Source organism: Anser brachyrhynchus, assembly GCF_964034855.1.
Source record: "Anser brachyrhynchus genome assembly, chromosome: 1".
In the NCBI taxonomy this organism is placed as follows: Eukaryota; Metazoa; Chordata; class Aves; order Anseriformes; family Anatidae; genus Anser; species Anser brachyrhynchus.
In genome coordinates this window covers 156,330,011-156,356,773 of record NC_137694.1, presented here as the reverse complement: position 1 = coordinate 156,356,773, position 26,763 = coordinate 156,330,011, and the positions used below count along the sequence as shown (strand labels likewise).

General features: G+C 42.0%; 1 protein-coding gene across 19 annotated transcripts in view; it reads left to right on the top strand.

The window, feature by feature from the left end:
- The window catches only part of MBNL2 (muscleblind like splicing regulator 2), a 111,046-nt gene that overhangs the window by 62,766 nt on the left and 21,517 nt on the right, over positions 1 to 26,763 (top strand). For 11 of the 19 annotated variants that reach the window (XM_080598918.1, XM_080598919.1, XM_080598903.1 and 8 more), the window contains 5 exons: positions 13,309 to 13,473; positions 16,519 to 16,719; positions 17,746 to 18,009; positions 24,426 to 24,479; positions 25,146 to 25,299. In XM_080598918.1, the coding sequence (XP_080455044.1) occupies positions 13,309 to 13,473; positions 16,519 to 16,719; positions 17,746 to 18,009; positions 24,426 to 24,479; positions 25,146 to 25,299 (838 nt within the window). The remainder of the gene's footprint in view (positions 1 to 13,308; positions 13,474 to 16,518; positions 16,720 to 17,745; positions 18,010 to 24,425; positions 24,480 to 25,145; positions 25,300 to 26,763) is intronic. The other 8 variants (XM_080598905.1, XM_080598906.1, XM_080598921.1 and 5 more) reach the window with 1 other exon arrangement.

The window sequence follows — 26,763 nt, the reverse complement described above, 5'->3', positions numbered from 1 at the left end:
GTTCAATAATAAAATTATTTTCCCATTGTTTACAGCAGAAACATGAGATCTCGCAGCAGAAGGGTTGTTCTGATACCAGTAATTTGCCTTATGCTATTTTAGTGAAATTTCACCCAAATTTGGTCATTTTGCAAGTGTGAAAACTCTCTTTTTATGTATGCCTAGCAGAGGCTTTGTACGGGTTGGCATCCAGATCAGACAGACTCTGAGCTTGCTTCAGAGCAGGACTTCGAGCACAACTGTCTCTGTGTTTGCTCCGTCTGTTCCCCTCTGTTCTCGGTGCTCCCCGTGATTGCCCTCCTTGTGTAGAGCAAAGGAAAAGCATGGACATTAAAAACACAAGCATACGAAGCCGGGAAGAAGCGAGGCCAGAGGAGGCTGGCGGTGAGGAAAGGCAGAGGAAGGGCAGAGCTGGGGCACAGCGGCTGTTTGCCCACATGAGGTGGGTGGGAGCCAAGAGTTGAGGAAAACGTGTTGGAGACGTGTTGTTCACCTAACAACAGTGTGTGTTCTCCTCTGCCTTGGTGCGTGCACATCACAGACGGCTTTCTGGAGAGGGGCCGGCGTGTGGAGAAGCTGAGGTGTCCATCCAGAGGACACCGGCTCAGCGAGTGAGGCAGGCAGGGGCAGAGTGGGAGGACGTGGCCTCCTGGTCAGATGTTCACCGCTCCTCTGGAGGATGGAGAGTAACGGCCCAAAACTGGGCTTGGACTCCAAAAATTGGGGTTGGACTCCAAAAAATCAAGCGCCATAGGAGTCTGCTGAAGCCACCTGTACGTGCCAAGTGGGCACAACTGCAAAGCGAAAGGAGGACAGAGATCCGCAGCCAAAAACCGCAGACATTTCTCAGCATTTTAGCCATATTTGGTCTCCGTTTGTTCTGTGTAGAGTGGGAGTAATGCAGTCTAATCTCGGAGTAATGCTGTCTAATCTCACAAGGAGACCGAGAAACCCATTAATAATTTTAACGGAGCCATTCATAAAGTGATCCTCTAGGGCCAGCCCTATGGAAATGGATATATTGCATTCAGGACAAGGGAGAGACGAATGTGACTTACAGTATACATATATATATGTGTATATATATATGTACTATTAGACTGCCTATTCAGCGTATGGGAAAGAAGGCTGTGTGAAAAAGTAGATGTGATCATGTAATTGAGGTTGGTATCACCACATCTGCTCATGACACTGATGAAGTAACACGCCATCGACATCAGTGTACACTGACAATGTAGTTGCAGTATAATGATCGGTATGTAGTGTGTACGTTCCTCTGAGAGCCACGGATATATGCTTTGGAAAACCTAGAGGCAATATTTTAATTTGAGATTAACCTAGAATTTTATTTAGTTGTCACTGAATCTGTCTTAAGGAAAAGAGTAATTATCTGCTCCTTCAACAGAGCATTGAGAAGTTATAAGCACTTTCAAGACCACAATCACATATTCTGGTACTTAGATGAATATAACATTCAAATAAGGTAATAAGACATCCTAATATGTCTTATCTTTTCTCATAACCATGATTTAGCTCCTAATTCTATAAGCTACCATTTGAGATAAATGCAACGGCTTTCTACTTCTTGCTAGGCTTTGTTAGATCTTCTGGAAGTTTCCTAATACAGAGAGGAGGGGACAAGGATCCCTTCGACAAAAATGAAAGATTTGTTGTTTTTGTTTCATTTACTGGGATGTCAGGGGTTCATTCTTGCCTCTTGCTTGAGTTTCTGGACCTCCTGCCACCCTCCTCCCCCTGATTTTTAAGCTGGTCTGGAGCGTTGATTCTCTGGGTAATTCACATTAATAACGCTCGCACCCTGCTGCTTCAGGGGAAGGGATCTTATTACCCTTCCTGCTAGTAGTGCTGGTTTCTCCATTCCCTAAACACGGAAATCTGAGGTGTGCCAAACTTCAAGAAAAGCTGGAAATTTATCACTGATGTTAAGAAAGCCAGTTCCAAGAAGAGAAGGAACACAGACTAGGTACGGCAAAGGCTAGGAAAGGCGCCTGCTTACCTTCTGCTTTTCAGGTCAGGCACACTTGGTGGAAGTTGTTCTCTGTAAGCGGTCCTACGGCAGTACAGTGGCTTTTAATCTCACCTTGATTATTTGTTTGTGGCTTTTCATGTGGTGATGGGTAGTATGAGGGATTTTGTGTGTGATTCTTTTTTGGAAATGCAAGCATATTTCCATTTCAATTTTAGGAGTTTTTTTCTTTTTTTTTTTTTCTTTTCTCCTTAATCTGTGCTTTTTAATACAAATACATGGTGTTTCTAAAACACCAAGAAATTTCAGTGTGTTTTCAGCAGCTTTCCAATGCACTGGGAACTTGTGTCAGGTTCCAGCCTCGCTGGTGCGTCCCAGGAGCGAAGCCTATGATTTATTAATAACACAGCTGTGGCTCCTGCACTGTCATTAAGGGCTAGTAAACACTCTTCCTTCTGCACAGAGACAAGATAGTGTACTTTTCACCTCTGCAATTATGTAATGTGTGCTAGGCTATCAGTATATTTAACTAGGCTGTAGGTTTTTCCTTTTGTTTGTAGAGTGATCAGCCAAGAAAGCATGAAACCCCCAAGGGGAGAGAAGCTTTCCGTGTTGTGTCTTCAGAGTGCCTAGCAAACCCCAGCTGGACTTGGGGCCACAGCCTGTTAGTAAGTGCACGTGCACACGTAGGGAAGCCACTGCCTGGGAGACCTGCTGCCGTGGGGTGGCACGGGGTGACAGAGCTGGGCTGAAAGGCGGTCCGTGTACCGAGCAGCAGAGGGACTCATCAGCAGTAGATCAGCGTCCAGGGGGTGGTCACCCACCTAGCAGCTCACTCTGCTGGGTCCCATGGAGTCATCTGGTTTGAGAGCTGGGGGCTGTGAAACCTTTGTGGCCGAGGTTGTTGCCTGCTCCATATACAATGGGCCCATCCTTCTTCCTAACGCAGCAGCTGACTCCCTTGGTACGTAGGAGCCAAATCACACTGATGTGCCTTTTCCAAATCTCCGTGATTCACTGCAGCTGCCAAATGAAGCATCTTCTCAAGGTTCCCTCGGACAGGTGACTCACTGTACGTGAGTAAGGTGGTTGGCTTTACAGCACTCTCCCCCCATTTTGTTGTGGTCTGGTCACAGACCACTCCTCATCGCTGACGTATTTCTCCTGCTCCTTTCAAATGCCATATAACTGCCTTTATGGCTTTTTCTGAGGCATGTTAAGATCCTTGCTACGTTGCTGAGGCTTGCAGCCATCCTGATGGCAAAGCCCTGTTCTCGCTACTGACTGCTCGCTCTTTCTTTTCTAACCTGGTTATTGCAGAAGGCACGTTGTATGAATGTTGAAGACATTTTGTCTTTCCTCCACAGGCCACTGAGAGAAAAATAAGGTGTCTCAGGGCGATGGCTGTCAGTACTGCAGTTACCTTTGCCTACATTTTCACTGCCAAATGGTGTTTCCACACCAAGGTAAAGCACAGCTTGGAGTTTAAACTCACTCCTGTTCATATGAGCAGGATTGTGTTAAAGTAAGCATACGTCTATTTGAAAGCTTTTATGCGGATTGTAAAGGAGGTGAGGAAGGAGGTCTGTCAGGGAGCGGCGCCATGCCGTGCTCATTTTCTTGTTTGGTCAGAACATGATATATGCTAGTCTTCTCTACGCCTCTATTGCCTTTTCTCTTGCCAGATGATCTGCAGTCAAACAACTTGTCTTTCTTTACTGGCATTACTTCTGCAACAGCTATTTGTTTCTGCTCTGGAGATAGTGAGAAAAGTTGAAGAAAATCGCCTCTTCCTGAGATTTTCGGTTCAGTTCAGTCAAGTTGAACTTAACAGTGGAGCATGTCGTTTGCCAGCAAAAAAAATCCACGTCACCCTGAATTGCCATGTGGTCCCACCCAGGATTTATACAGTTCTTTTCTGTCTGAAAAACAGTCGATCTTTGTAATGAGTGGGTGCACTGGAACTGCCCGGTCATCAGTTATGTGTGTGTAATGCTCTCTGCTCAGCAGATACCAAGACTCCGTAAAGGTTTAGGGCCTTTGAAAAGAGCCCCACACAAGGTGGCTTCGTATCCTGTGAAGAGCCTTGCCACTGATGTAATAAAAGCAGTACATTTGGGAAATTTTAGCTAAACAAGGTTACACTTCCACCTGCTTCCTTGATGCTAGTTCCATAGGAGTTTTCCCCTGTACTGCACATTGGCTTGTCTGTATTCCATGGACATTGCCTACGTGCATTAGAGCAAAGATGAATTTCAAGGCTTGTCCATAGTTGCCTGTGATATATTCATCAGTGCTGGTAGCCAAGCATGAAGCTGAGGTAAAAATAACTCGTTTAGATTTTGAGTGCCAATGAACGGGGGAAATCAAGGAGGAAAAAAAAAAAAAAAAGAAGAGTCTATGTAATTGGGGAAGAAATAATCTTTATTTCCTGATTATTCTCAATTCATGTTTGAGTCAGTAAACACAGAAATAAAATGTTATTAATGTAAACTGTTGTTTCTTTGTCTGAATTTTCTTTGTCTTATTTGTTAATCTCAAGGATGTTTGTCAAACGACTTAAAATTTCATATGCGTCTGAGCAATTTAATATTGAGTACAATTCCCTTGATATTGCAAGGCAAATTATTAAACCATTCTCTGTAGCCATCCTTCTCAACATGTGTTTGAAAGAGCATCTTGAGAGACTCAGAGCTCTTTGTGCATTGCAAATGTGCTCTCCAGTAGAACATTTTGTCTTTTTCCATTTAAATAAATATCTCCTATTAAGTCTTCAGTGTTAGGACTCTTACATCATTTAGACATTCCATCTTTTTATAAGACCTCAATTTTTCTTGAGTTTTTTTTAATGTCAGTTACAGGCAGTTCTAGCTCTTTATGAATAAAATGATCGTTTTTATTCTACCAGCTTTTAGTTTCTTACAAATAATTGAAGTAATTAGAAGAGTAGCTAATGGGTTTTCTTTAGTTTTCGGAAAATGAATCAAGCTAAAGTCACCTGAGATTTTTTTACATTCATTTCCTTTTCTACTTTCAAGTGAGAAGCTGAATTTGCCTTCTACTTTTTCTTAAAGTGGATATGTGTAGGTGCGTATAAATATGTATGCACACTCACTAACTTCGGTGGGTGGACTTGCAAGGTAGCTTTAGAAATAAGGAATTAATTTCTCTACAAAATTTTGAGGTTTTTTGGGAGGGGCAGATCTAACAGCTCTGATATTTTAGGTGTGATATATGAGATGCTTTTTTGTTGTTGTTGTTGTTTAGTTCAGTTTTTTTGAAATAAATTTTGTCCATGTCCTAAGGTGTATTGGCAACAAGTGAAATTTCAGGTGTTTGAACTCTCAATCAAAAGCTTCATATTTCTGTTACTAGCACAGTTTGGTCTTTTTAATTTTTTTCTTTCAGATAGTTCACTTATGTCTCATTTTCAAAATATAAGATTCTATGCTGATCTCCATTATTTGTAGAAAATTAGATACAATTCTACTTAGGCTATAGGAATCATGTTTTCATACGCATGCATATTTGCAAGTCAACATACTTTCAATATGAAATGCAAAATTCAAAAATCATTTGAAGCTTTTTTATATACATTAAAGAATAAATTAAATGCTAAGTTATATCTTTAAAAATCAATGACTACTCACTCCCAAGACTTAACTAAATCCCCTAAGTCCTTGCACATAGGCTTAACTCTGCAGGCATGTAAAGTCCTATAGATCGTGTGAGGTGGTATGTATTCACAGCAGATAAAAAGGGAATACTTTAATGAGGCGTCTGTTTTTTTACTTTCTTTGAGAACTTGGGAAGCAGCTAAACCTGCACAGGAGAATTGAATCCCAACATTGTGATGCTGGATGGAAAATACTTTTTAACTCAGTCCAAACTGAAGTTTAGTATTTTTCCTTGATCTTGAGTGTTGAATGGGCTGTTGGTATTTGAGCTCTCATGTAGTAAAGTATATAGGGGGAAATAAGGAAATGCAAGTCCTAGAGAACAAGAGGAATCATCCTTCTCTGCATACCTCAGTGAATATACAAACCTTGTTTGTTTGTTTTTTTGTTGTTGTTTTGTTTTGTTTTGTTTTAATTTTTATTCCTTTATGGTATTTCTGCACTTGAAAAATAACATTTGAACTGAATATATCACTGTCTGTGGACAGGAGCATAAGCCCCTGTATTTTGGTCATCTAAAAATACCCTGTCTTCATATTTACTGGGTCTGTTGTTTGGCCCTACAGAGCCCAAGATCATTGGAAATGAGAACTTCCTTATTTATGCAATGGTGAAATTGTTAAATTGATTGGGTGAGGACACACTCATTCCCAACCAGAATTTGCCAAGGGGCTGCTGAAGAAGAATCCCAAAGGAAAAGAAGTTACTGTCACCAGAAACTCTTCCAGAGAAGTATTTATGGCTTAGGTACCTCCACAGCTGCTGACATTGCTGTCTCTGTGGCTATTCTTGCCATGTGCTGCCACCATCCCAGACAGGGGCCAGTGATAGCTCTTACTCAGCCAAGCTCTGAACAGCATGTAATATCTTCAGGTATCTAATATCAATATCAAGAGCAGGTGATGTCTTGTTGACTGGCATGCCCACAGTTGCAAATGCATATAGTTGGAGTTTGATCTGATCTTCACAAGTGTGTGGAAAGTTTGCTGAAGCTTTACGATACGGAATTACATATTTATTTATTTATTTATTTCTGTTGGAGAGGTGATTGTAGCATGAGGAGATTTTTTTTTGCTTGGTTGATTTTGTTGATTTTTTTTGGTGTGGTTTTTCTAACTCCAGGAAATGTTGGGATCGATGAGTGTCCAGCTGGAAACCAGAAAATTTTTTGACCTTTGTAGAACAAGTTGCTCAAATATCTTCTAAACCCATTCATCTTGAATGTCATAAACATTTTTTTTCTTGAAGTTGCATATTTAATCCTTAGAGATCACACAATTTCATCTGCATTTGTTAGTTTGAACTCATTTTCTTAAGGAAGCAGATCTGGCATAATTGCACTCTCTGTATTTTTGTCAGCGTCAGCTTTGCACCCTAATAACTTTCGAACACCCTGGCCAATTTCAGGCCGCTTTGCCAGAAGCAGACATCTCAAACACGTATCACTTGATATGAAAGAGTTCTCGCTGCTTAGGCAAAAATCTGTGTCTGGGTGGAAGACAGGGATCCAAATTACTGCCCCGTTAAGGAAAAGGCTACAGTATAAATTGAGCCGCTCACGAGTGTGGCCTGCCAGCCACATGCACGTTTTGGCTGGCTGTTTAGGACATGCACAGCTTGAGCAAGTTATATTTATTGCGCGACCTGTGTGCCAGTCTATAGTCAGGAGAGGTGGGAGGGTGCTGGGGGAAAGGGGGAAAAAGGGAGGGACGGCCGTGGGGTACAGAAGGGATCTGGGAGCTTAGGGAGATATGGTATATATGGGGGCAACTGGACGTATCTTGGGGAGAGGGATGGGAAAAAGGGATCTGCAAGAAAGCAGGCCTCCCCGTTTCTGCTCCTCGTCGGGTAGCCTGTCTTCTAAACATAACGAATGTGTAACGATGCTCCTCCTGGTAGAGCGCCTTCAGTACTGACAAGGGGGTGTCTGGAAGGTTGTAGTGGGTTTACGTGGCAAGGTTTTGGTAGCAGGGGGCCATAGGGGTGGCTTCTGTGAGAAGGATCTAGAAGCTGCCCCATGTTTGGTAAGGGCCCCACTGCTGACCAGAGCTGAGCCAGTAAGTGATGTTGTTTTGCGTCTCTATGAGAGCATATTTAAGACAGGGAAAAAAATGCTGAGCCACACAGCAGCTGGGAGAGTGAGAGGGGTGAGGAACAGCCTTGCAGGCGCCAAGGTCAGTGAAGAAGGAGGGGGAGAGGTGCTCCAGGCGCCGGAGCAGAAGTCCCCTGCGGCCTGTGGTGAGGACCATGGTGAAGCAGACTGTCCCTCTGCAGCCCATGGAGTACCACGGCGGAGCAGGGTTCCACGCTGCAGCCCGTGGAGGAGACCACGGTGGAGCAGATGAACCTGCAGCGACGGAGGCTGCGGCCTGTGGAAGACCCCTGCTGGAGCAGATTCCGGGCCGGACCTGTAGCCCGTGGAGAGGAGACCACACAGGAGCAGGTGACCTGGCAGGAGCTGCTGCCCGTGGGGGATCCAGGCTGGAGCAGTTTGCTCCTGAGGGATGGACCCCGTGGTACGGACCCATATCTGGATCAGTTTCTGAAGAGCTGCTGCCTGTGGGCAGCCCACGCCGGATCAGTTCAGCAAGGACTGCATCCCGTGGGAGGGACCCCGCAGCACAGGGGACGAGAGTGACCGAGAAGGAGTGGCAGAGAAGCGCTACAGACTGACCATAGCCCCCATTCCCCCGTTCCCCTACGCTGCTCGGGGGGAGGAGGTGGAAGAGGGTGGATGGGGGAAGGTGCTTTTGGTTTCTTTCCTTTGTTTCTCACTTCTCTAGCTTGTTAGTAATAGGTAATAAATCTTACTGACTCCCTATGCTGAGTCTGTTTTGCCCGTCACGATAATTACTGTGCGATCTCCTTGTCCTTATGTCAACCCTAGAGCCCTTTTCATCGTATTTTCTCCCCGTTCCTCTTTGAGGAGGGGGAGTGAGAGAGCGGTTGTGGTGGAGCTTGGCCGCCCACCCGAGTAAAACCACCACGAAGGTGCAGCCCAGCTCCTTACAGCCGTGCATGGTGGCAGGACGCAGGACACTCAACGTAAGCCAAAACGCAGCAGGTTCAGACTGAACGTAGGGAGAAACTTCCTCATCTTGAGGACAGCCAAGCAGTTGAGCGGGATGCTCAGAGGGGTTGTGCAGTCTCCATCCATGGAGATTTTCAAGACCTGACTGGTCTGACCTCAGGGCTGACCCTGTCTGTTCTGAGCAGCTTGGACTGGGGGCCTCTCAAAGTCCGTTCCAACCTGAATTAGGGCCTACTTTAGAAAAAAAAAAAAAAAAAAAGAAAAAAAATGCTGCAGAAAAGTACCTCACAGGAGTTTTGGATTGACTGTACAGATTGGGGCTGTTCCATTCACTACTGGGCTTTTATGCTAAGCATGCTAAGAATATGTACTGACCCCTGCCTTAAAAGCAGCCTTCAGTAGGCAAGCAAAATGTTTGTGGGTGTATTAGTTGATTCTCAGCTTAAAAGATAAAAGACACATTATTTTGCCTTTTTTATATATATAATAAAATTCAAGCATCTTATTTTTATGAGAGATAAAGGTAATTTTAGTAGGTAAAAACTAACTCATTATTATGCATAGGCAATTCCCAGCCTGGGCCTGGATGAATTATTATTATTTTTGTTACTATTAAAGCAAGGGTAAAATACTGAAAAAAGCTGCGGATTTATAAAATATTAAATAAAGAGATGTGGCTATACAATCTGCAGACAGGAAATGGGTTCTTGGTATTTTAATATGCACAGTTAAGGTGGTTTACTTCTGCACTTACTTCTTTTTGCTTATTTTAAAATTATAATTCCTGGCTTTTTAATATACTCCAGTCTCTGGGCCATTTTGTGCCACTGGTTTTAGGCAAACTACCTATTGGTCTTTTTAGGGAAATCTATTGATTTCAGAAGAAGTCAGTGGTGTGCCACAGCTCATTAAGGGACATGTGTTTGGTACCAAACCAGGCAGGTAGCTGCTCTCAAGACCATTGACCCCATGGGAGCAGAGTCTCTCCTTGCTGCACCTGGGCCCTTTGAGCCCTGTTGAGTTCCCAGCTCCCCACGTGCATCCCTTCTGCCTCCCACTTCCTTACGGGAACAAACCTGTGGCACGCCCCAGGCACGAGCCACAGCATGTCCTCGGTCCGCGTGATTAGCAGTAGAAAAGTAGTGCTTCTGCTAAAACTTTCCATTACCTGCCTGAAGTGTCATGTACAGCTAGGCTAGCTGTAGAGAGCCAAGCAAGAAAAAGGGGAGGTCAGAGGTAGGTGCCATGCATCCCGGATGAGGGGAGGGAGTAACAGAGCACTGGGAACCTAATCTGAGATCCATTCATCGTTACTATCAATTACAGGTAGGGAGACAGCTCACTGCGAGTGAGCTTTTCAAGAGAAATTGTATGGGAATTGAGCAACTGCTTGTGATGTGCATGTTGATAACCTTCACTTCATGGGTGAAAGCAGTTTCTAGGGCCCAAGTTTCAAATCAATCTGTCTGCACACCCTGTTTCAGAACTCTGACTCATGTGGGAGTGGGTTAAAAGTTGTGTGAAGCAAGGATTTTCCCTGCTGCCTGCCTGCCTCATCCTTCAAACGCAGTTAGTGCTGCTGTGCACCAGGCAGTCTGTGGAGCAGCTCCTGAGCTACTGTGATGAACCAAGCCTCGCTCCAGAGGCTTGGTATTGATGCACCCTGAAGTCAAAGCACTCAGTTTTGCCTCTCTATTTGTTTTGAGGTGGCCTGCTACTGCAGTAATATTTCTGCAAGGATCTGAAGTAGGCCTTTATTGTAAACCCAACAAGTTGAATACTCCAGCACTTCGTGCGCAGTGCTTTGTTCTGCTGTTGGGTTGGTGTGTTGCTATCATCTCGGTTGGACTTTGGTTTTGGCATTTCAATAAACAAAAAACCCAGGGTCACATTTGACTGAGGTGATACCACAAGTTTGAATTTTCAGTCTTGCATTGATCAGTTGTTGGGAATCAGCCCAGTTCTGCTCTGAAACTGTTCCCATCAGCAGTTCATAGGGGCACGGAGCATTTCTCGCCAAAGAAATGAAAAGTCACTTCCAGGCATTTTCCCCCAACCTGGGTCTCAGAATTTACTTTGTTTTGGTAGCTAGGACTGGATTCATCCGCTCACTATTTTCAGTGCTCATTCCATTGCCATTTATTTTGGGTCATTTCATTCTAACAAGGCTTGATCTGTTTACAGTGCGTCTATAGCAGCGTGACAGGGCTACACCAGTTCATTGCTAACCAAGAGCTCGAAAAAACTAGTAAATGGGGCACACACATTAATAACTTCAGGGAACAGAGTAAATTTTTATGTGCTTGGATTACTTTGGAAAGTTTTCTGAAATAACTAGTCTTTTGTGCTCTGTGGGTTGCTTTGCAGAGCTTGAAGTGATGGTACATGCTAGCCATGTGCTTTCGGAGCTGGTAGTGGTGTGCTCATTGCAGGCTTACTTCAAAGTTGAGGTACTTCAAAAGCCACTGCAGACGAGAGTTACTCTTACTCCTTAATTGAGGATCACTTTCATTTGCATCGGTAGATATTTCCATCAGATAGATTTACGTGATTTTATTTTGTTGTTTTCGTTTTCACATTTGCTCTATGAACCATTTACATACAAATTAGATTAAGGTTACATACAAATTAGATTAAGGTTAAATAGGTCTCAGTTAAAAATGTCTTAATCAGGAAATCCTCATCAGGCAACATAAAAGCACAAGCTCGTTGCCGCGCTCACGGGTAAGCATGTTCCCATTTAACATTGTAGAGGCGACAGCGTTATTACCCCATGAATGGAAGAGCCTGCCTCTTGCTTTGTCCAAGGTGAATCGTGACGACTTTTGGTTCTCCTTATGCCAGCTGACAAAGTGACTTTCCTTTTGTGTGCATAATTAAAACCCCCGGAATTAGTGACTCGTGGAAGTGAGAAGGAAGAGCACACTGTCCCGAAAATGGCTGCACCTATAGCAGCACGTCTAAGCAGCACCGAGTAATGTTCCTGGGCACTGAGGCGTGGCTGTCTATATGCTGAAATTTTTAGCTTTCTCGAACTCCTTTTGGCCTCTGCCATTCAGCACAGTCACAGACAGTATCCAGGAGTAGTTCTGGTGTTAGCACCAGGTAAGGGCTGTTCTCCGTGGTTTAATGGCGTGGAAATAGCTGTCTGCATTCCCCTTGGCCTCGGTGCTGGAGAGCATTCCTAGACGTGTTTAATGTTCTCCTGCACAGGTAGCTATTAAGTCCTTATCGCAGATTAGAGGTGGAACCAGGAGCATTTCAGTGTGTGAGTAGAAAGTGTGACATTAATACTGCCGTTCTGGGACATCCAGAGCATACTGAGGGTTTTGTAGGAAAAAGTGTGTGTGCGCGTACACATACGCGGCATCCGAGTACGTGTGTACTGTGTGATGTTCTCTCACAGGGATCTTAATGTTCTCGAGGCTATAGGAGGGTATTCCTGTCTGGCAACGCATTACAAAGTGCTCATACCAGAGAATGGAAAGTTTAAGAAGCACTTCTAAAAAAGGTCTCAATTTGGAAACTTGTTTCTCCAAGTTGAGTGTGTCACATCGAGTTTGACTAATGCTCTAGGTCCTCCGGTCACAGCTCTCAAAACTTCGTGACAATTTATGAGCCATGTTGTCAAAGAGCCGATCTCACTAAGTCCGGCCCTGCGGCTGCAGAGGCAGATACACAACCTGCTAGTGCACCCTACGGTTCCCTTTCTGGGGGAAAATGCATCTGCTTCTTAACGCTGCTCAGCCTACACTTTGGCCAGCGTGCAGTCAGTCCTTGTGGAGGTGTGCTCCACACCCATCTCCTCCAACACGAATCACCTCAAGGATGGCTGCCCACCACCACCAACTTTCCAAAATAATCCATCTTCTGTTGTCTGTACTATCTCATAGCTGTCTAAAACCTCTGTCTTCAGGCTGTCTCCTTTTGCTGTGCACCTTCAGATTTAGCCCCATGCACTGCTACTAAATCTAGGCTCCAAAAATACCGACTCGACTTCTGTTATTTTATACCTGAATGGAAATAGTTCAAAGTTTTACTTGATGCAATAAAAACAGGAGGCAAAGTTATATTTGATGTAATAAAAACAGGAGGCCAGAAGGCAGTGGACTGTAATAAGCATGAATGTACAAGAGAACACAAGCAGAGAGTTGCCACACAGTTATTCTTTAATATAATGTACTTACAAGAAGTATTTCTCTTAAAGGAGGTTTAAATTTATTATTCATAATGTAATGTAATTCATAAAAACATTTATTGTATGGTAACACTGGGTACCCAAGCCAAGATACCATGAGAGGCAATTCAGGCAGCCTGGATAATACTCAGACTATTAATTGTCCAGCAGTGATCTGTACTTAACAATGAAAGCGCCATCAACAACTTTCAAAGCCTTTCTCCTTGTCCGTGGCTTAATACCCTTAACAATCAGTCAGAGGCAGTGGGCTGAGGCAGAGCTCAAGGCCATCAGCTCCTCCCAGCCTGCTACACGGTTCCCAGGAAACACCCTGCATTTCATTACTGCTCGCTTAGCTTGTGGTGTAATATCGTGCTGCAGGGCATTAAGCTATCATCAAAAGCAATAGACCAATTAGTGTGACTTCTTTTTCCAGGGTCGTTGTACAAGGGAGAACTGCAAGTACCTTCATCCACCAACGCATTTAAAAACTCAACTGGAAATCAATGGCAGGAACAACTTAATCCAACAAAAAACTGCAGCAGCAATGCTTGCCCAGCAAATGCAGTTTATGTTTCCAGGAACACCACTACAGCCAGTGGTAAGTTTATTTCTCTGGTGGTGTTATTGGTAAGTAAGTTAAGGTAGAAGACTATATTGACCCACAAAAGCTCTCTGAAGTAGTATCAATAAGAATAATCACCATCTGTTGATTTAGGGAACTACTGAGATGCTAGAAATATTTTAATTTATATTTGCATTTGAAGAGATGAAGGAGTGTTGCTGGAGATTTGATACCTTTTTTTATCCTAGACTCACTTGCTTTTTTTTCTCCCTCTTTTTTTTTTTTTCCCTTCATTCAGTTCTTGTTAGGTTTTGTCTAGACTTGCAAGGATTTTACCTATAATATCTCTGGAGGTGTAAAGTTGTATAATAATAATTTGTTAGTAAGTTATTTGAGTAGGACTGCAGAGTTCCTCTCTCAGGAGCCTGTGAATTTGAGTGGCTTCAAACAGTATTTAATCCCAGTACCAGGAAAAAAGGGTAATGTCGTTCTGGGTAATGATTTCTTTCTCTCTTATAATCTGAAGTGTTCCAAAATAAGAACTGATGATACGTCCACCTACAAACTCAGTGTTTTATTTTAAGGTAATTCATATGGTACCTGGAACACTTCAAATCCAGCAGGTGACATAACAATAGTGTCCTGCAGGAACAAGCAGCGACTTTGGCCTATACATGAAAATGATCAATTGCTGTGGGCTGCCTTTGCAGTTCAGCTCTTCGTTGCACCAGAGTTCCAAAGACACGAAATCTGAACAAGACTTTTCACATATGGTGGCTAATGATATTTTCTCAAATTGAATGCCCACTGTAAGGCACTGGAGTGAGATTTCTTTCTCTAACTTGAGGCGTCTAGAGCATTGCTATCAAATTTTGTGCTGGGCTTCCCAAATCCTTTGATAGTTTATCAAAAGAAATAGGCACTTCTAATTACTTGTTTCAGAAATCTACATTGTTTCAGAAATCTGCATTCAGATTATATGGTCTGGTTTCTTTTAAGTGCCTTTGTCTTTCCACGGACTGTCAAAGGAGATAAGTATAAGCATCTCAGGTTAGGACATCTGTATTTGGTCACATTAACTGACCCCAGATGCCTGGTTTTACACTTGACGCATCTGCCATAAGGTGGAAGGCATGAGCAAAAATGGGTGTCAGGAGTCCCTGAGTTTCAGGTACATGTTTATCAGCTTTCAGTATGTATGGAAGATGTATCTTGATATATCGTCATAACGTGTTTTGATATTTCCTGATTTTCTACTGCTTAAGTTTTCACCAAAAAAAGTTTTCATGGAATAATAAAATAATTCCACTTCTTGGTATTATGAATAAAAATTGGAAATGGCAAAATCATGCTTTTTACTACTCACTCATTTTATCATTTGAACTTTACAATCTCATTGAACTAATGCCTTCTGTACTGATGGCTGTGATAAACGTGGAGAGTTTTATTTCTCTGTCATGCATAAATTGCCTGATTAAGATGACTCAGCCTTGACCAAATGGATAAAATGTAGATGAAAATTCCATAGAAGTCATTTGACATGTAGATTTATTCTTAAAATTGTATCTGATACAAAGATGGTATTTATATTTTACATAACGCATACTGTCCCTAAAATAGTTGAACCATTGTTTCATATAAATCTTCATTATTATGCTCGAAATAATTTAGCTCACACTTGGCATATAAACCATGCTATTTGATATTGAGCAGTTTTGATCTCTGGTAAAAACAGAGCATTATTCACTTCTAACTCTCTAGGGCAAATAGATGCCATTTCCATACAGTTGGCTATCTTGGCTAATGTGCTGCTCTAAGCATCTTCTTGTACTAACTGAAACTCAGTTATAATTTAGTAAAAAAACAACAAACAAACAAAAACTAGAAGTAAACCTCCTAGCTTGTGTGCTTTCTCTTGCATATTTTCTGCATAATTTGTGTTGTTGGCTTCCCTTCTCCAGCCAAGGGTATGCGGGCCACCTTGATGAGAAAGACTTTCCTCTTTCATTAAGTGTTTTTAAGTCTTCATAAGTTCTTCTCTAGCTATTCCATGGTTCGTTTCTAGCTGCTGGCTTACTCAGGGACGTAATTTGTGACAAAGCTAATGTCAGATTTGTACTATTCCTGCAGAGTTTTGCATTTATAATTATTTATCATTATAGCTTCACTCTTTGGAGTAAACATCATCTCTGCAGAACTAAATCACTTGCCAGTCATGACCGTGGTCTGACCATGGTGATGTTCTGCTTCCACCCCCCTTGGAGCTGGTGGTGACAAACCCACTATTCTGCCTTGGTAGGGCTGGGTTTTAACGTTACACAAGTGCTCTTTCTTTTGGTTTTGACTTCACTGATTTGCTCTAGGGAGGCATGAAACAGATTTTTAGACCCTTATCATTCCTTCCAATCAACCCTTTTTTTTTGTAAGATGAACTCAAGCTAAGGCTGAGTAATCCCTTTCTAAATATTGTGTCCAGCTGAGATTATAATATTTATTCTGCTTGCCACTGGTGACAGCTGAGCACACAAACATTTGGAAAGGTGAGACTTTTTGATGTGTGAGCCGTAGCAACTCTTACAATTGCAGGAGGTGGCTGAATACAGTATGCAAAGAGATGGAAGTTACATGCCAAAGAGTTCATTATTTATAGTCTTACTAGAAATATTGATTTAATATAGTTAATAATGCTTCACCTGTGAAATTTGGTACTTTGAAAAAATAGCCCGTTTTCAAAGGAAAGCAGGTATTGAGAAAAAGCAATAAAGTTATGTTGTTTCAACTTTTTGATGTGTAAATAAGCCTGCAATATAAGCTGGACCTCCGTAGAGATTCAGGTTCACAGTGGGACTTGCTTTGCAATGGCAGCCTCTTTTCCAACAGCAGAGCTACAATGTGCAGTTCCTAGTATGCAGCTGGAATGTGTTACGTGATTAAAAGAAGAGAATATGCTGTGTGTTTTGCCAGCTGCTTGAAATTTTTTGATTAAGAAAATGAATCGGCGCCAGGGAGAACATGCAAAAGACAACTAATAAGCTCTTGATTAAGGGTTTTTTCATCTTGGTCTGTGTTTTCATTTTGCAGCCCACATTTCCAGTGGGTCCCACAATAGGAACGAACACGGCTATTAGCTTTGCTCCTTACCTAACGCCAGTAACACCAGGAGTTGGCTTAGTACCGACCGAGATCCTACCCACGCCGCCTGTCATTGTTCCTGGAAGTCCACCGGTTTCAGTCCCTGGTTCAACTGCTACTCAGAAACTCCTCAGGACTGATAAACTGGAGGTATTGTGGGCACCACCATGACTAGAAATGCAATTCTCTGTCAGGCTGTAGCGAAGCTCCTGGAGGAGAAAAAGCATTATTTTAGAAACTATGCTTAAATATAGTTGCTCAAAGTGTAGACATCATAACTAGACAGAATTCCTACACTTGCAGCCAATGGTAACTAAATACATTTATAAGGTAGTGCATTTCCTGAAATTTAATACACAGAAATCAACATGAAGTTTCATCTTTCTTAAACTTCATCTCTTCAAATACACCTCAGGTTTGCATGCCCGTAAAGGTATGTTTTGGTGAAATACCTAGCAAGCACATATTCATTGCAGTATTAACTCTGTCCTGCAGTATTAATTTGGTCCTGATTTTTATTAATCAGTAATAGGGGAATTTTTTAGCCTTGAGCTACTGATGGAGGTGTTGAATGTTACAAACCCTGGAGCAGACTGAGCAGGCAAGCCCGCAGTGATGTGCAGAGCCTCCTTGGAGCTGGTGGATCCCTGCATGGCCAAGCTCAGTGGAATCTGTGGCCCAAGTAGTCTACAGGACATTTCTCCTTAGAAAAATCAGCTTGTCCATTCTGTCCATTTAATTATTTTTTTAAGGAGGCTCTCCACTTTGTTTGTAGACTCTCTTCCCCAGTATCAGCAAGAGGAACTGCTTCCCTAGCAGTGGAGTTGCAAGAATATAAACTACAGTTAGAAAGGGACTGAACATTTTGTGAGCCTCAGCTAGTTTAGCAGGGGCAGTTTCTTCAGTAAGAATCCTTCCCAGCTGTTTTCTAAGCCGGAAAAGGAGAGACATTTGGGAATGTTTCTGTTCCATGTCCATTTAGCCACCATAACACAAAGCTACCCGAGGAGCCCAAAGCGCAAGGGTAAAATAGATGCATTTCCCTCTCCCAGAAGAAGATAACGGGTTTATTAAATCGGATTCACTGATGTCACCGGGGAAGGGGATGGTCCTTTCTGGGGGGGCATGGGCTCTCCCTGCCGTTTCGGGTTGCAACCAGTGTTGTTTTGCACGTAGGTGTGCAGGGAGTTCCAGCGGGGCAACTGTGCGCGTGGAGAGACTGATTGCCGCTTTGCACATCCGGCAGACAGCACAATGATTGACACAAACGACAACACCGTAACCGTGTGTATGGATTACATAAAAGGTCGTTGCATGAGGGAGAAATGCAAGTATTTTCACCCTCCTGCACATTTGCAGGCCAAAATCAAAGCGGCGCAACACCAAGCCAACCAGGCTGCAGTGGCAGCCCAGGCAGCTGCGGCAGCTGCGACTGTGATGGTAAGTGCTGGCATATATGGCTGCTTTTCTTGACAGAAGCTCTTTGATGCCTATTTTGCTTCAATTTAATGCTGTTTGCTTATACTTTCTTTTTCCCTTTTGCTTTTTTTTTTTTTTTGGTAAAAATATAAGAATTGATAAAATTGCTAGTATTGCTTGATGGGAGGAAGTGCTCTTTTTCTTCATTCCCGTATTTGAATGCTGTATTTCTATTCAAGACAGTGAAGCAAATGACACTCTATACCACTTCTGTTCTCTGCCTTGATTATATGTTAAATTTGCCCCTTGTATTTCCAAACAGAAATAAAATTGTTCAGTGTCCATTGGAAAACAGGGGCGGATATGCTGGTTTAGCTCTGAAAACAGATATACAAACAGATATAGTTGTGGAAATTCGGAAGAAAAGGAAGAAAAGCAACGAGACGTTTTTTGCTTCAGAGGTTGCTTGTAGAAGAGGGACCTATATTAAGATGTCATTCAGTTAGATACCTGAGCCTAACCCAGACACATTGGTCCCACCTCAGAGGCAGTGGAGAAAAACCTGTATATTCATCTGTGCTGTTCATTCTGACCACCACTACAGGATGAGGAAGGATTGTCCTCTGTAGATCTTTCCCCACTGCCTATGAAGTGTTGACTGTATTTTTTTGAACTTTGGTTAGGGGAGATGAGTCTCATGCTAAGAGACCTTTTTTACCTTCCCACGACAAGGCAAGTTACTTGAATCTCTCTATGATACCTTTTTATTTTCTATTAGAATAATGGTGTTAAAAAGCAGGTAACTAAAATGGGAATAGTTAAGAAAAAGCAGAGTATAGCCAGAAAAAAAAAAAGATTGAGGTCTTTTCTATTTTCAGAAATGTTAAGCTCTTACTGAAAGCTGTTCAGACAAGTCAGCCCATCCATTTACCAGTATTGGTTATCTCTTATGGTTGCTACCAGGAAAGTTGTTAAATTTAAGTAAAGTGGTATTGATAAAGTTAAATAAATCGAGCATGCAGGATTTGTCTTGGGAGACAAAATTGCTGGCAGTAAATCAAAGAATCGTTGTCCTCATTGCTGGCACTGGAGGAATAATTAAGCAGATGTGGTTTGTGGACTTGTGGGCAGTGCATACAATAGTGACAGACAATACAGTTATTCTCTGGGTAAGGAGCCTACCAGAAACACAATACAGTACAGTATATAACTACCCCAAGCTATTGTATTTAGCAAATGAGCAAAGACCAGACTTTTTGAGGAACGAAGGATAAGTTATGCAAGAAAGTAAACCTCCAAACAGAAGAAAATTTCTTAAGTTGTAAATTCTTTCTCGTATAGTTTCCCAGTTACTGTTTCACACATGATGATTTTTAGTTAAACTTTCTTGTGCTTGCGGAAATTGAATACCATCTGGAAATTAAAGCAGAGGAGATTGTATTTTTATTCTAATTAGCTTCTATTGTGCAATATTTATTGACCATTTAGAGGATGTAATATTTCTAGACAGAATACTAAAGAAGAAAGGAGAGAGATGAGGGGATTCGTTTTTTTTGCGCTTCAGTAATGGTTGGATAGATATCCTGTGATTTTAAATAAGCCATAATTGGAGTTGCATTAGCCTCAAAGCAAGATGAAGCATCTTTGGAAAGACAGAACTGAAATGTTAGCATTCTAATGTCATGGAGGAAGAAGACTGGGACCTGTAATTCAGGGTAACTTTTTGCAGAAAAATATATACAAAATATTTTCATGGAATATTTAGACTATGAAACGGAAAAGATTCTTTTCAATACAACTATTTTTTTTTTATTTAATGTAGACTTGAAACAATCAGATAAAGTGAATGAAAAACCACCAGAATGACAACAACAAAAAAGTGGTAGAAAAGACACATGCCTCCAAGGCTACCCAAGAATGAACAAGAATACTTAATTGGATCTAGAGCGAAAAAATAAGGCAGAGATATGAATGCTTAGCTATAGGACTCACTTGGAGGTTGCTCCCAGGATGAACTGTGTCTAAGAGGTTTTCCTTCCTGGGGGAATTGTCTGCATTGCTCTGGTCCAGAGGGTATTCTTGTAGGTGAGCATTGTGGATAGGGTTACAGCACTGGAGGCAGAACTTGTAAGACCATTGAAGGTCAATGAAGCTTGCAGTCTGGTACCAGAAAATACCCTGCCTGTATTTCTGTACACTAAAGTTTAGGAGATTTTCCTCGGATGTCTTAGGTGACCCTCATAATATGAACTAAAAAGAAAGGAGAAAGACACTGTGACAGAGGCTATAAACCACATACAGCGTAAATCCGAAGCTCATTAAAAGATAGTCATCCATCATTGTACTCAGGGAGCTGCAGGTATTCATGTGGAGCATCAGAGAGCATGGAAAGTCACAGAATAATGTACAGCCTAAATTAAAATGTGAATTGATAGCTGAGGTTGGAAGGGACCTGTGGAGACTGTCTAGTCCACCTTCCCAGCTCTAATAGGATGAGCTAGAGCAGACTGTCCAGGATCATGCCTAGTTGGCTTTTGAATGTCTCCAAGGATGGAGACTCTACAACTTCTTTTGGCAACACATTCCATGATAAAATCATGCTTACAGTATTTTTTTTTAAGTTATATTAAAACAAAATCTCCTGTATTTCAGTTTGTTCTCATTGCCTCTTATCTTGTCACTGGGCACTACTGAAGAGCCTGGCTCCATCTTTACTCCTGTATTTTATTATACATGCTGTTGAAACCCCCCTGCATCTTTTCTTCTGAACAGTCCAAGGTCTCTCAACGTTTGCTCATATGAGAGATGCTTCAGTCCCTCCATCACCTTTGGGGCCCTCTACCGGACTTCTTCTAGTATGTCCATTTCTTTCTTGCACTGGGAGCCCAGACCTGGACATAGCAAGGCATATGTGGCCTCGCCAGAGCTGGGTAGAAGGGAAGGATAACCTGATCGTGATGCTCTTCCCGCTGCAGCCCAGGACACAGCAGCCCAAAACACTGTTGGCTGCCTTTTCTGCGAGGACACAGTGCAGACTCATGTTCAGCTTGGTGTCCACCAGGACCCCAGGGAGCTTTTCTGCTAAGCTGCTTTCCAGCTGGGTGGCCCCCAGCACATACTGCTGGCTGTGGCTGTTCTTCCCCAGGTGCTTCATGTGTTATTTCCCTTTATTGAACATGAGTTTCTTCCATGCCCATTTCTCCAACCTGTCCAGGTCCCTCTGAATGGCAACACAACCGTCTAATATATCAATCACTCCTCCCAGTTTTATACCACTGTTGACTGGACTCAAGCTGGACTTTATGTTGCTGATCACAACCCTTTGATCCTAAGCAGTTGAGACAACTTTCAATCCACCTCAGTCTTTCTACTTATTTAGCCTGTACTAAACAAGTTTGTCTGTGAAATTGAAATGGGAGACAGTGTAGAAAACCTTCCCGAAGTCAAGATAAACAACATGCATTGCTCTCTCCTCATCTACCAAGCCAGTCTCGTAGAAGGCTATCAGGTTGGTTAAGCACAATTTCCACTTCATAAATCTGTGCTGGCTAGTCCCCATCAATTTCTTGGCTTTCATGTGTTTGGAGATAGTTTTCAGGAGGATTTGCTTCATCACCCTCCCAGACATTGAGGTAAGGCTGACTGACCTGTCATTCCCTTCTTTCCCTTTTTGCAGATAGGAGTGTCATTTTAGTTTCTTTCACTTTTCAGAACTTCCCCCAGTCATAATGACGTTTCAAAGATAATTAAGAGTGACCTCTCAGTGACATTGGCCAGCTCCTTCAGCACCCATAGGTACATCTTATCAGGTCCTGTGGACATCCAGTTTGTTTAAATGTTCCCTAACCTGATCCTCTTCCAACAAGGGTAAATCTTCCTAACTCCAGACTTCCGCACTGTTCTCAAGGACCCGTGATTCCCATAGGCCAGTCTTACCAGTAAAGACTGAGGTGAAGCAGACGTTCATACCTCAGCCTTTTCTGTGTCTTGTGCTACCAGGTCACCTGCCCCATTCAGCAGCAGTCTACATTTTCCTCAGTCTTCCTTTTGCTGCTGATGTACCTGTAGAAGCCCTTCTTATCATCTTTCATGTCTCTTGCCAGATTCAACTCCAGGTGAGATTTGACTCTCCTAAACCATCCCTGCATGCTGAGGCAGTGCCACTATGGGTCATCTCTTCACTTCTTGTGTGCTTCTCTTCTTTACGTTTAAGTTTAGTTAGAAACTCCTTCCTCACCCGTGCAGTTGTGTGTATCTTGCTCATATTCCAGGATGCATTATAGCATACAGATGTGACATACAGCAGAAAAATATTATGCCTCAGAGTGTTTGATAATTTTTATTATTATCTTTATTTGCTTTCCATAGCATTTTTCTATCCAGTCTGTAACTGTTTATTTTTGGTTGTTAGTTGTCTAGGAGCTTAAATGTTGAGGAGTTTAGCTGACAGAACAGAAAGAATCAAAAGAAGCTTTTACCATCAGGACAAGATGAAACATAAAGGTGGGAGAGAGGAGCGGATAGGCAGTCTAAAAGCTTGAAAAGAGGGGGAGACTACATGGAAACGAGGTTGAAGGTCTAGAAACAGACCAATTTAAAGCTTTTGGGTTGAACTTGATATGGAAGATGAGAAGAAAGCCAGCAAAAAGCCTCAAGGTAGGGAGATAAGGGCAAAAGGGCATGGAGAAGAGGTAGAGAAAGCCAATCAGAAATACAGAGATAATAAGTAAACAAGTGAGATCGGATAATACCTGGTTTGGGATAATAAAGGTAATTAACTGAAATGCTCTACTCTTATTGATGTTGGTTTGAATTTATGGGCTTCATCATCACATAAAGCTAAATTCAGTTGTAATACTTCACCTCCATGTAGACTTCCATCGGTAGTGGATGCAGAGTGGGTCTGAGGCTGTGTTAGTTTAGCGGAGCGATGTCCCCCGTGGTGGGTACCACACGTCAGCGGCACAGCACAGCACCATGCTTAGATGCAAGAAGGCTATCCACATCCTCACTTGGCATCAGGTGTTTCTTGTTATATCCAGGTCTTGACCCAGACAGATGGGCAGATCCTGTAGATTAGATATATAAAATCCAGAAATGTGCTGCAGGAGAGTTGAGGAGGGAGCCAAGGGAACCTTCGTGCAACGTAGCTGCAACAGAGCTGTGAATGAGGAAAGCAAGGGCTATCCTGCAAAATACTCTCTTTGCACCAGCTAATACCATGACCATAAGCTATTTGTAGGTGTTTTGTGCCTTGTCCTCTTTTTTATACTTTTGTTCCACATTTCCACATACTGATATCAAGATGGACATAATTGGCGTATCCTAAAAAAAGCTAAATATCAGCATATGCTTGTAAAAAAATGAAAAAATCTGATTTATAAGTAAATTGTCCATTCTTTCTGAAGGTTTGTAAACATTATTTGCACTACAAAACTCAAAAGTAATATTTTATATGAAAAAAATTTAAAGAATGTCATCCTATCAGCCATAGGTTTAATCTTACAATGAAAATATACATAAATTTATATGTCTATGCACTATGCCTACATATTTTCTCTAAAAATTTTTAATAATGTTGAACTAGTATCGTAAGTCATACTTTAATGTTCACTTTTAAGCTGGGAGCAGTGTTTTCACTCCCTGCTCCCCAAGCTGGTACTGAAGGTTGTAGTGAAATTTAGAAAATATGTTTTAAATTTTGAAAGGCTGTTTTTTTCCTCTCAATGTAATGTGGTAAGTCACAAGGAAAAAAAAATCTACAAAAATGACCCATTTGTAGGGAAAAAATAAGGAATTAATGATAAGTTAGTGTAAGACGTATTATATATTCTGTATTGGAAGAGGAGAACCTCTCGTTTTGAATCCCAAACTCACTGAATTATGTGGTTTCATTACCTAAGACCCTCACCTTGCAAGCTCAAGCATCGGTAGCGTTTGTAATGCATTACAACTTTCCCTAGTGCTTTTGATTTGAAAATTCAGTGTTCGAAATTGATTTTGTTCGCAAATTTGACTCAACTAACTTATCAGAAATTCTTGTAGGAGTATCCTTAAAACTCTCTGCATCTCTGTGAAGTGTTTATAAATGCTTAATAGTGTCTGCAAGCTGCTGTTTTACTCAACTTTCCTGAATTTCAAACATCTATATTTTACTCTCTTATATGCTTTTAACTAAGGTATAGTAGATGCGTTTTTGCTTCAGTACTAATTCGAAAGTGTAATATTCATTTCTTTAGAAGACATTTTTGTTGTTGTGCATGCCTAGTGTTTTTTGTATGTTGTATATTGCATTCAGAATATTTTTTTCCTTCTCACCTATCCACAATGCAATGCCGTTCCCATGACGCACCTCTGCTTGCTGTTTACCTGTATGTTAATTCGCTTGACTCCCATTGGCCCACTGCCATCATGTGCTCGCTGCCTGTTATTAAAAGACTCAGTCGACTGCCAAAGCAATGAAGCGACCTCTCGAAGCAACTGTAGACCTGGTACTTTGACCTTTCACCTTTTGCTTTGCATGTAGCTTTTTTTTTTTTTCTTTTTTTTTTTTTTTTTTTTTTCGGAGAAGCAACTAATGAAATTTGTACCGCTTTCTTTTGAACATCAACCGGAAATGATTTCACATACTCTTAATTTACCGGAAACTCGGTACCGTATTTATCCATCTCATTCTCATACGTAATAAACGCAGACGATTTAGTTTGGTTCCTAACATGGTTTCATTTTTAAATACCTCCTCATAAAAAGTCGAATTGAGATAAAACTGCTTTTGTAATTGAAAACGCTTAACATAATCCATTAATCTATATAATAATAGGAAACAATACTTAAATTAAAAGAACATACTTGGCAATGAAACACAAGTGGTTTTTTCTCCCTATAATATTTGAAAGCCTATTTAAAGGAAATGCCATTTTCGTTGCTTTAAAGGCCTTTCTTTTCAGTAGTTGTGCTGCTACAGTTTTAGGTTAATAGTACCATGCTTTTGCTATCAATAACAAAATTTCACTCATTTTACATTGCTGTGCTTTGAGTTAATATGCATGGCAAGGCATCTTTAGCCGCTTTAAAAATAATAAGTTTTTGTACTTTTGTATATGTTGCAGACAATGCCTTAGAAATTACGCCATTTTAACTAACTTTCTTATTCACAGGCCTTTCCTCCTGGTGTTCTTCACCCTTTACCAAAGAGACAAGCACTTGAAAAAAGCAATGGTGCCAGTGCCGTTTTCAATCCCAGTGTCTTGCACTACCAACAGGCTCTTGCCAATGCTCAGTTGCAGCAACATGCAGCGTTTATCCCGACAGGTATGTTGCACCCGCACTGACCCCAGGTTGTGTAGGGTAGCCTCTACGTCAGCCAGTTGCGCTTAAGGAAAGGTTTTATTATGCTCCCCGCCCTGCTTGAGATGAGGCCTGCATAGTTATTTCCACGCTGGTTTAATTCCTTCTGCAAAGTGTGAGGGTTCAAGCTGAAATCCCGGCACGCCGTTAGGCTGCTTTCCATTTTCATAGCCTCCTTCATCATCGCCCACAGTTCGCCCTTTTTTCTTACATCGATTTGGCTGTATTTTGACTTCACCTGCTAGAGCTTTCTCAGGGAATGAGAGGGCAAAACACTGCTGGGAAAATGCTGGGAAAAGCGTAGGGCTTCGGAGATGCCACGTGTGTCCCTTCATGGCCCCTCCGTTGCTGCTCTGCAGCAGGGTGAGAACGGGTGCACCAGCACGGGCCTTCTGCTCATACCTGCACAGGAGCAGCCTCAAAACAAATTGCTCCCCGCCTCGGCACTAAAGGGGCTTGGAGGCATCAGGTTTGTTTTCATAGCCTTCCTTTTGACACGCTACCAGTACTTTTCCTAGCATTTGCAGCTAATAGCTGAGGTTGTAGTTCTTCGTCTGGGCGAGCCAAAGGTGAGAGGACGCGCTTTGCATGTCAGTGAGCAGAAGTCTGTGAGATCCGACCATCCAGAGGCTTGAGCTGCACCACGGTGCTGGTGCTGGGGCTCCTCCTCAACACCATGAAAGAAGGAATGCACTTGGTATTTGCATAAACAGTGACACCAGAATCTCTTAAATTATGTCGGTCTCCCCTACTCCAAACTTTCTGCAGCTGAACATCCTCTCTAAGGAACAATGTGATGTGGTCAGCGGTTGACAAATATCATGTTCTGGTATCAGAACGTGATCATGGAGAACGGTCAGAATCCTTTAAAACGTGTTTGCAAACGCACTTAGCATTTCAGCAATGTTATTTTAGTTTATAGAAATAATGCTGGTTATAACGGAATGAGACACAACACGCGAGGATTGCCCGATCTATCAGCATCCCCGTATGTCTCAGAGGATGAAAACAAACACAGATGGCATTGACTTCATGAGATTTTGCTATAAGGCCTGAGTAACAACCTTGGAGCCTGCCCCTGTGTTGATAATAGCAAGTTATAGAATGCTGTATTTTTAGCACACTCGTGCACCAGAATATCTGTGGCAGAAAACATACAGACATTTATGGGAGTATTTGAAAAAAATTGTGAGACTGCCTATTTGGACATGAATGGAAGACTGCCCTGTGCTTAACGATGTAGAAATTTATTGTATATCATAACCCTAACAATTTGTACTGATATGCATTACTCCTTCTCGTAAGCACTCCCTTTCAGAGCTTATCACTATTGTAAGGAACTGCCATAGAATTTAAATTAACTATGCAAAATAAAGTAGTTTAAACTTTTTTTCAGTGAAATAGCATTTGGATATTTTCCATATTTTT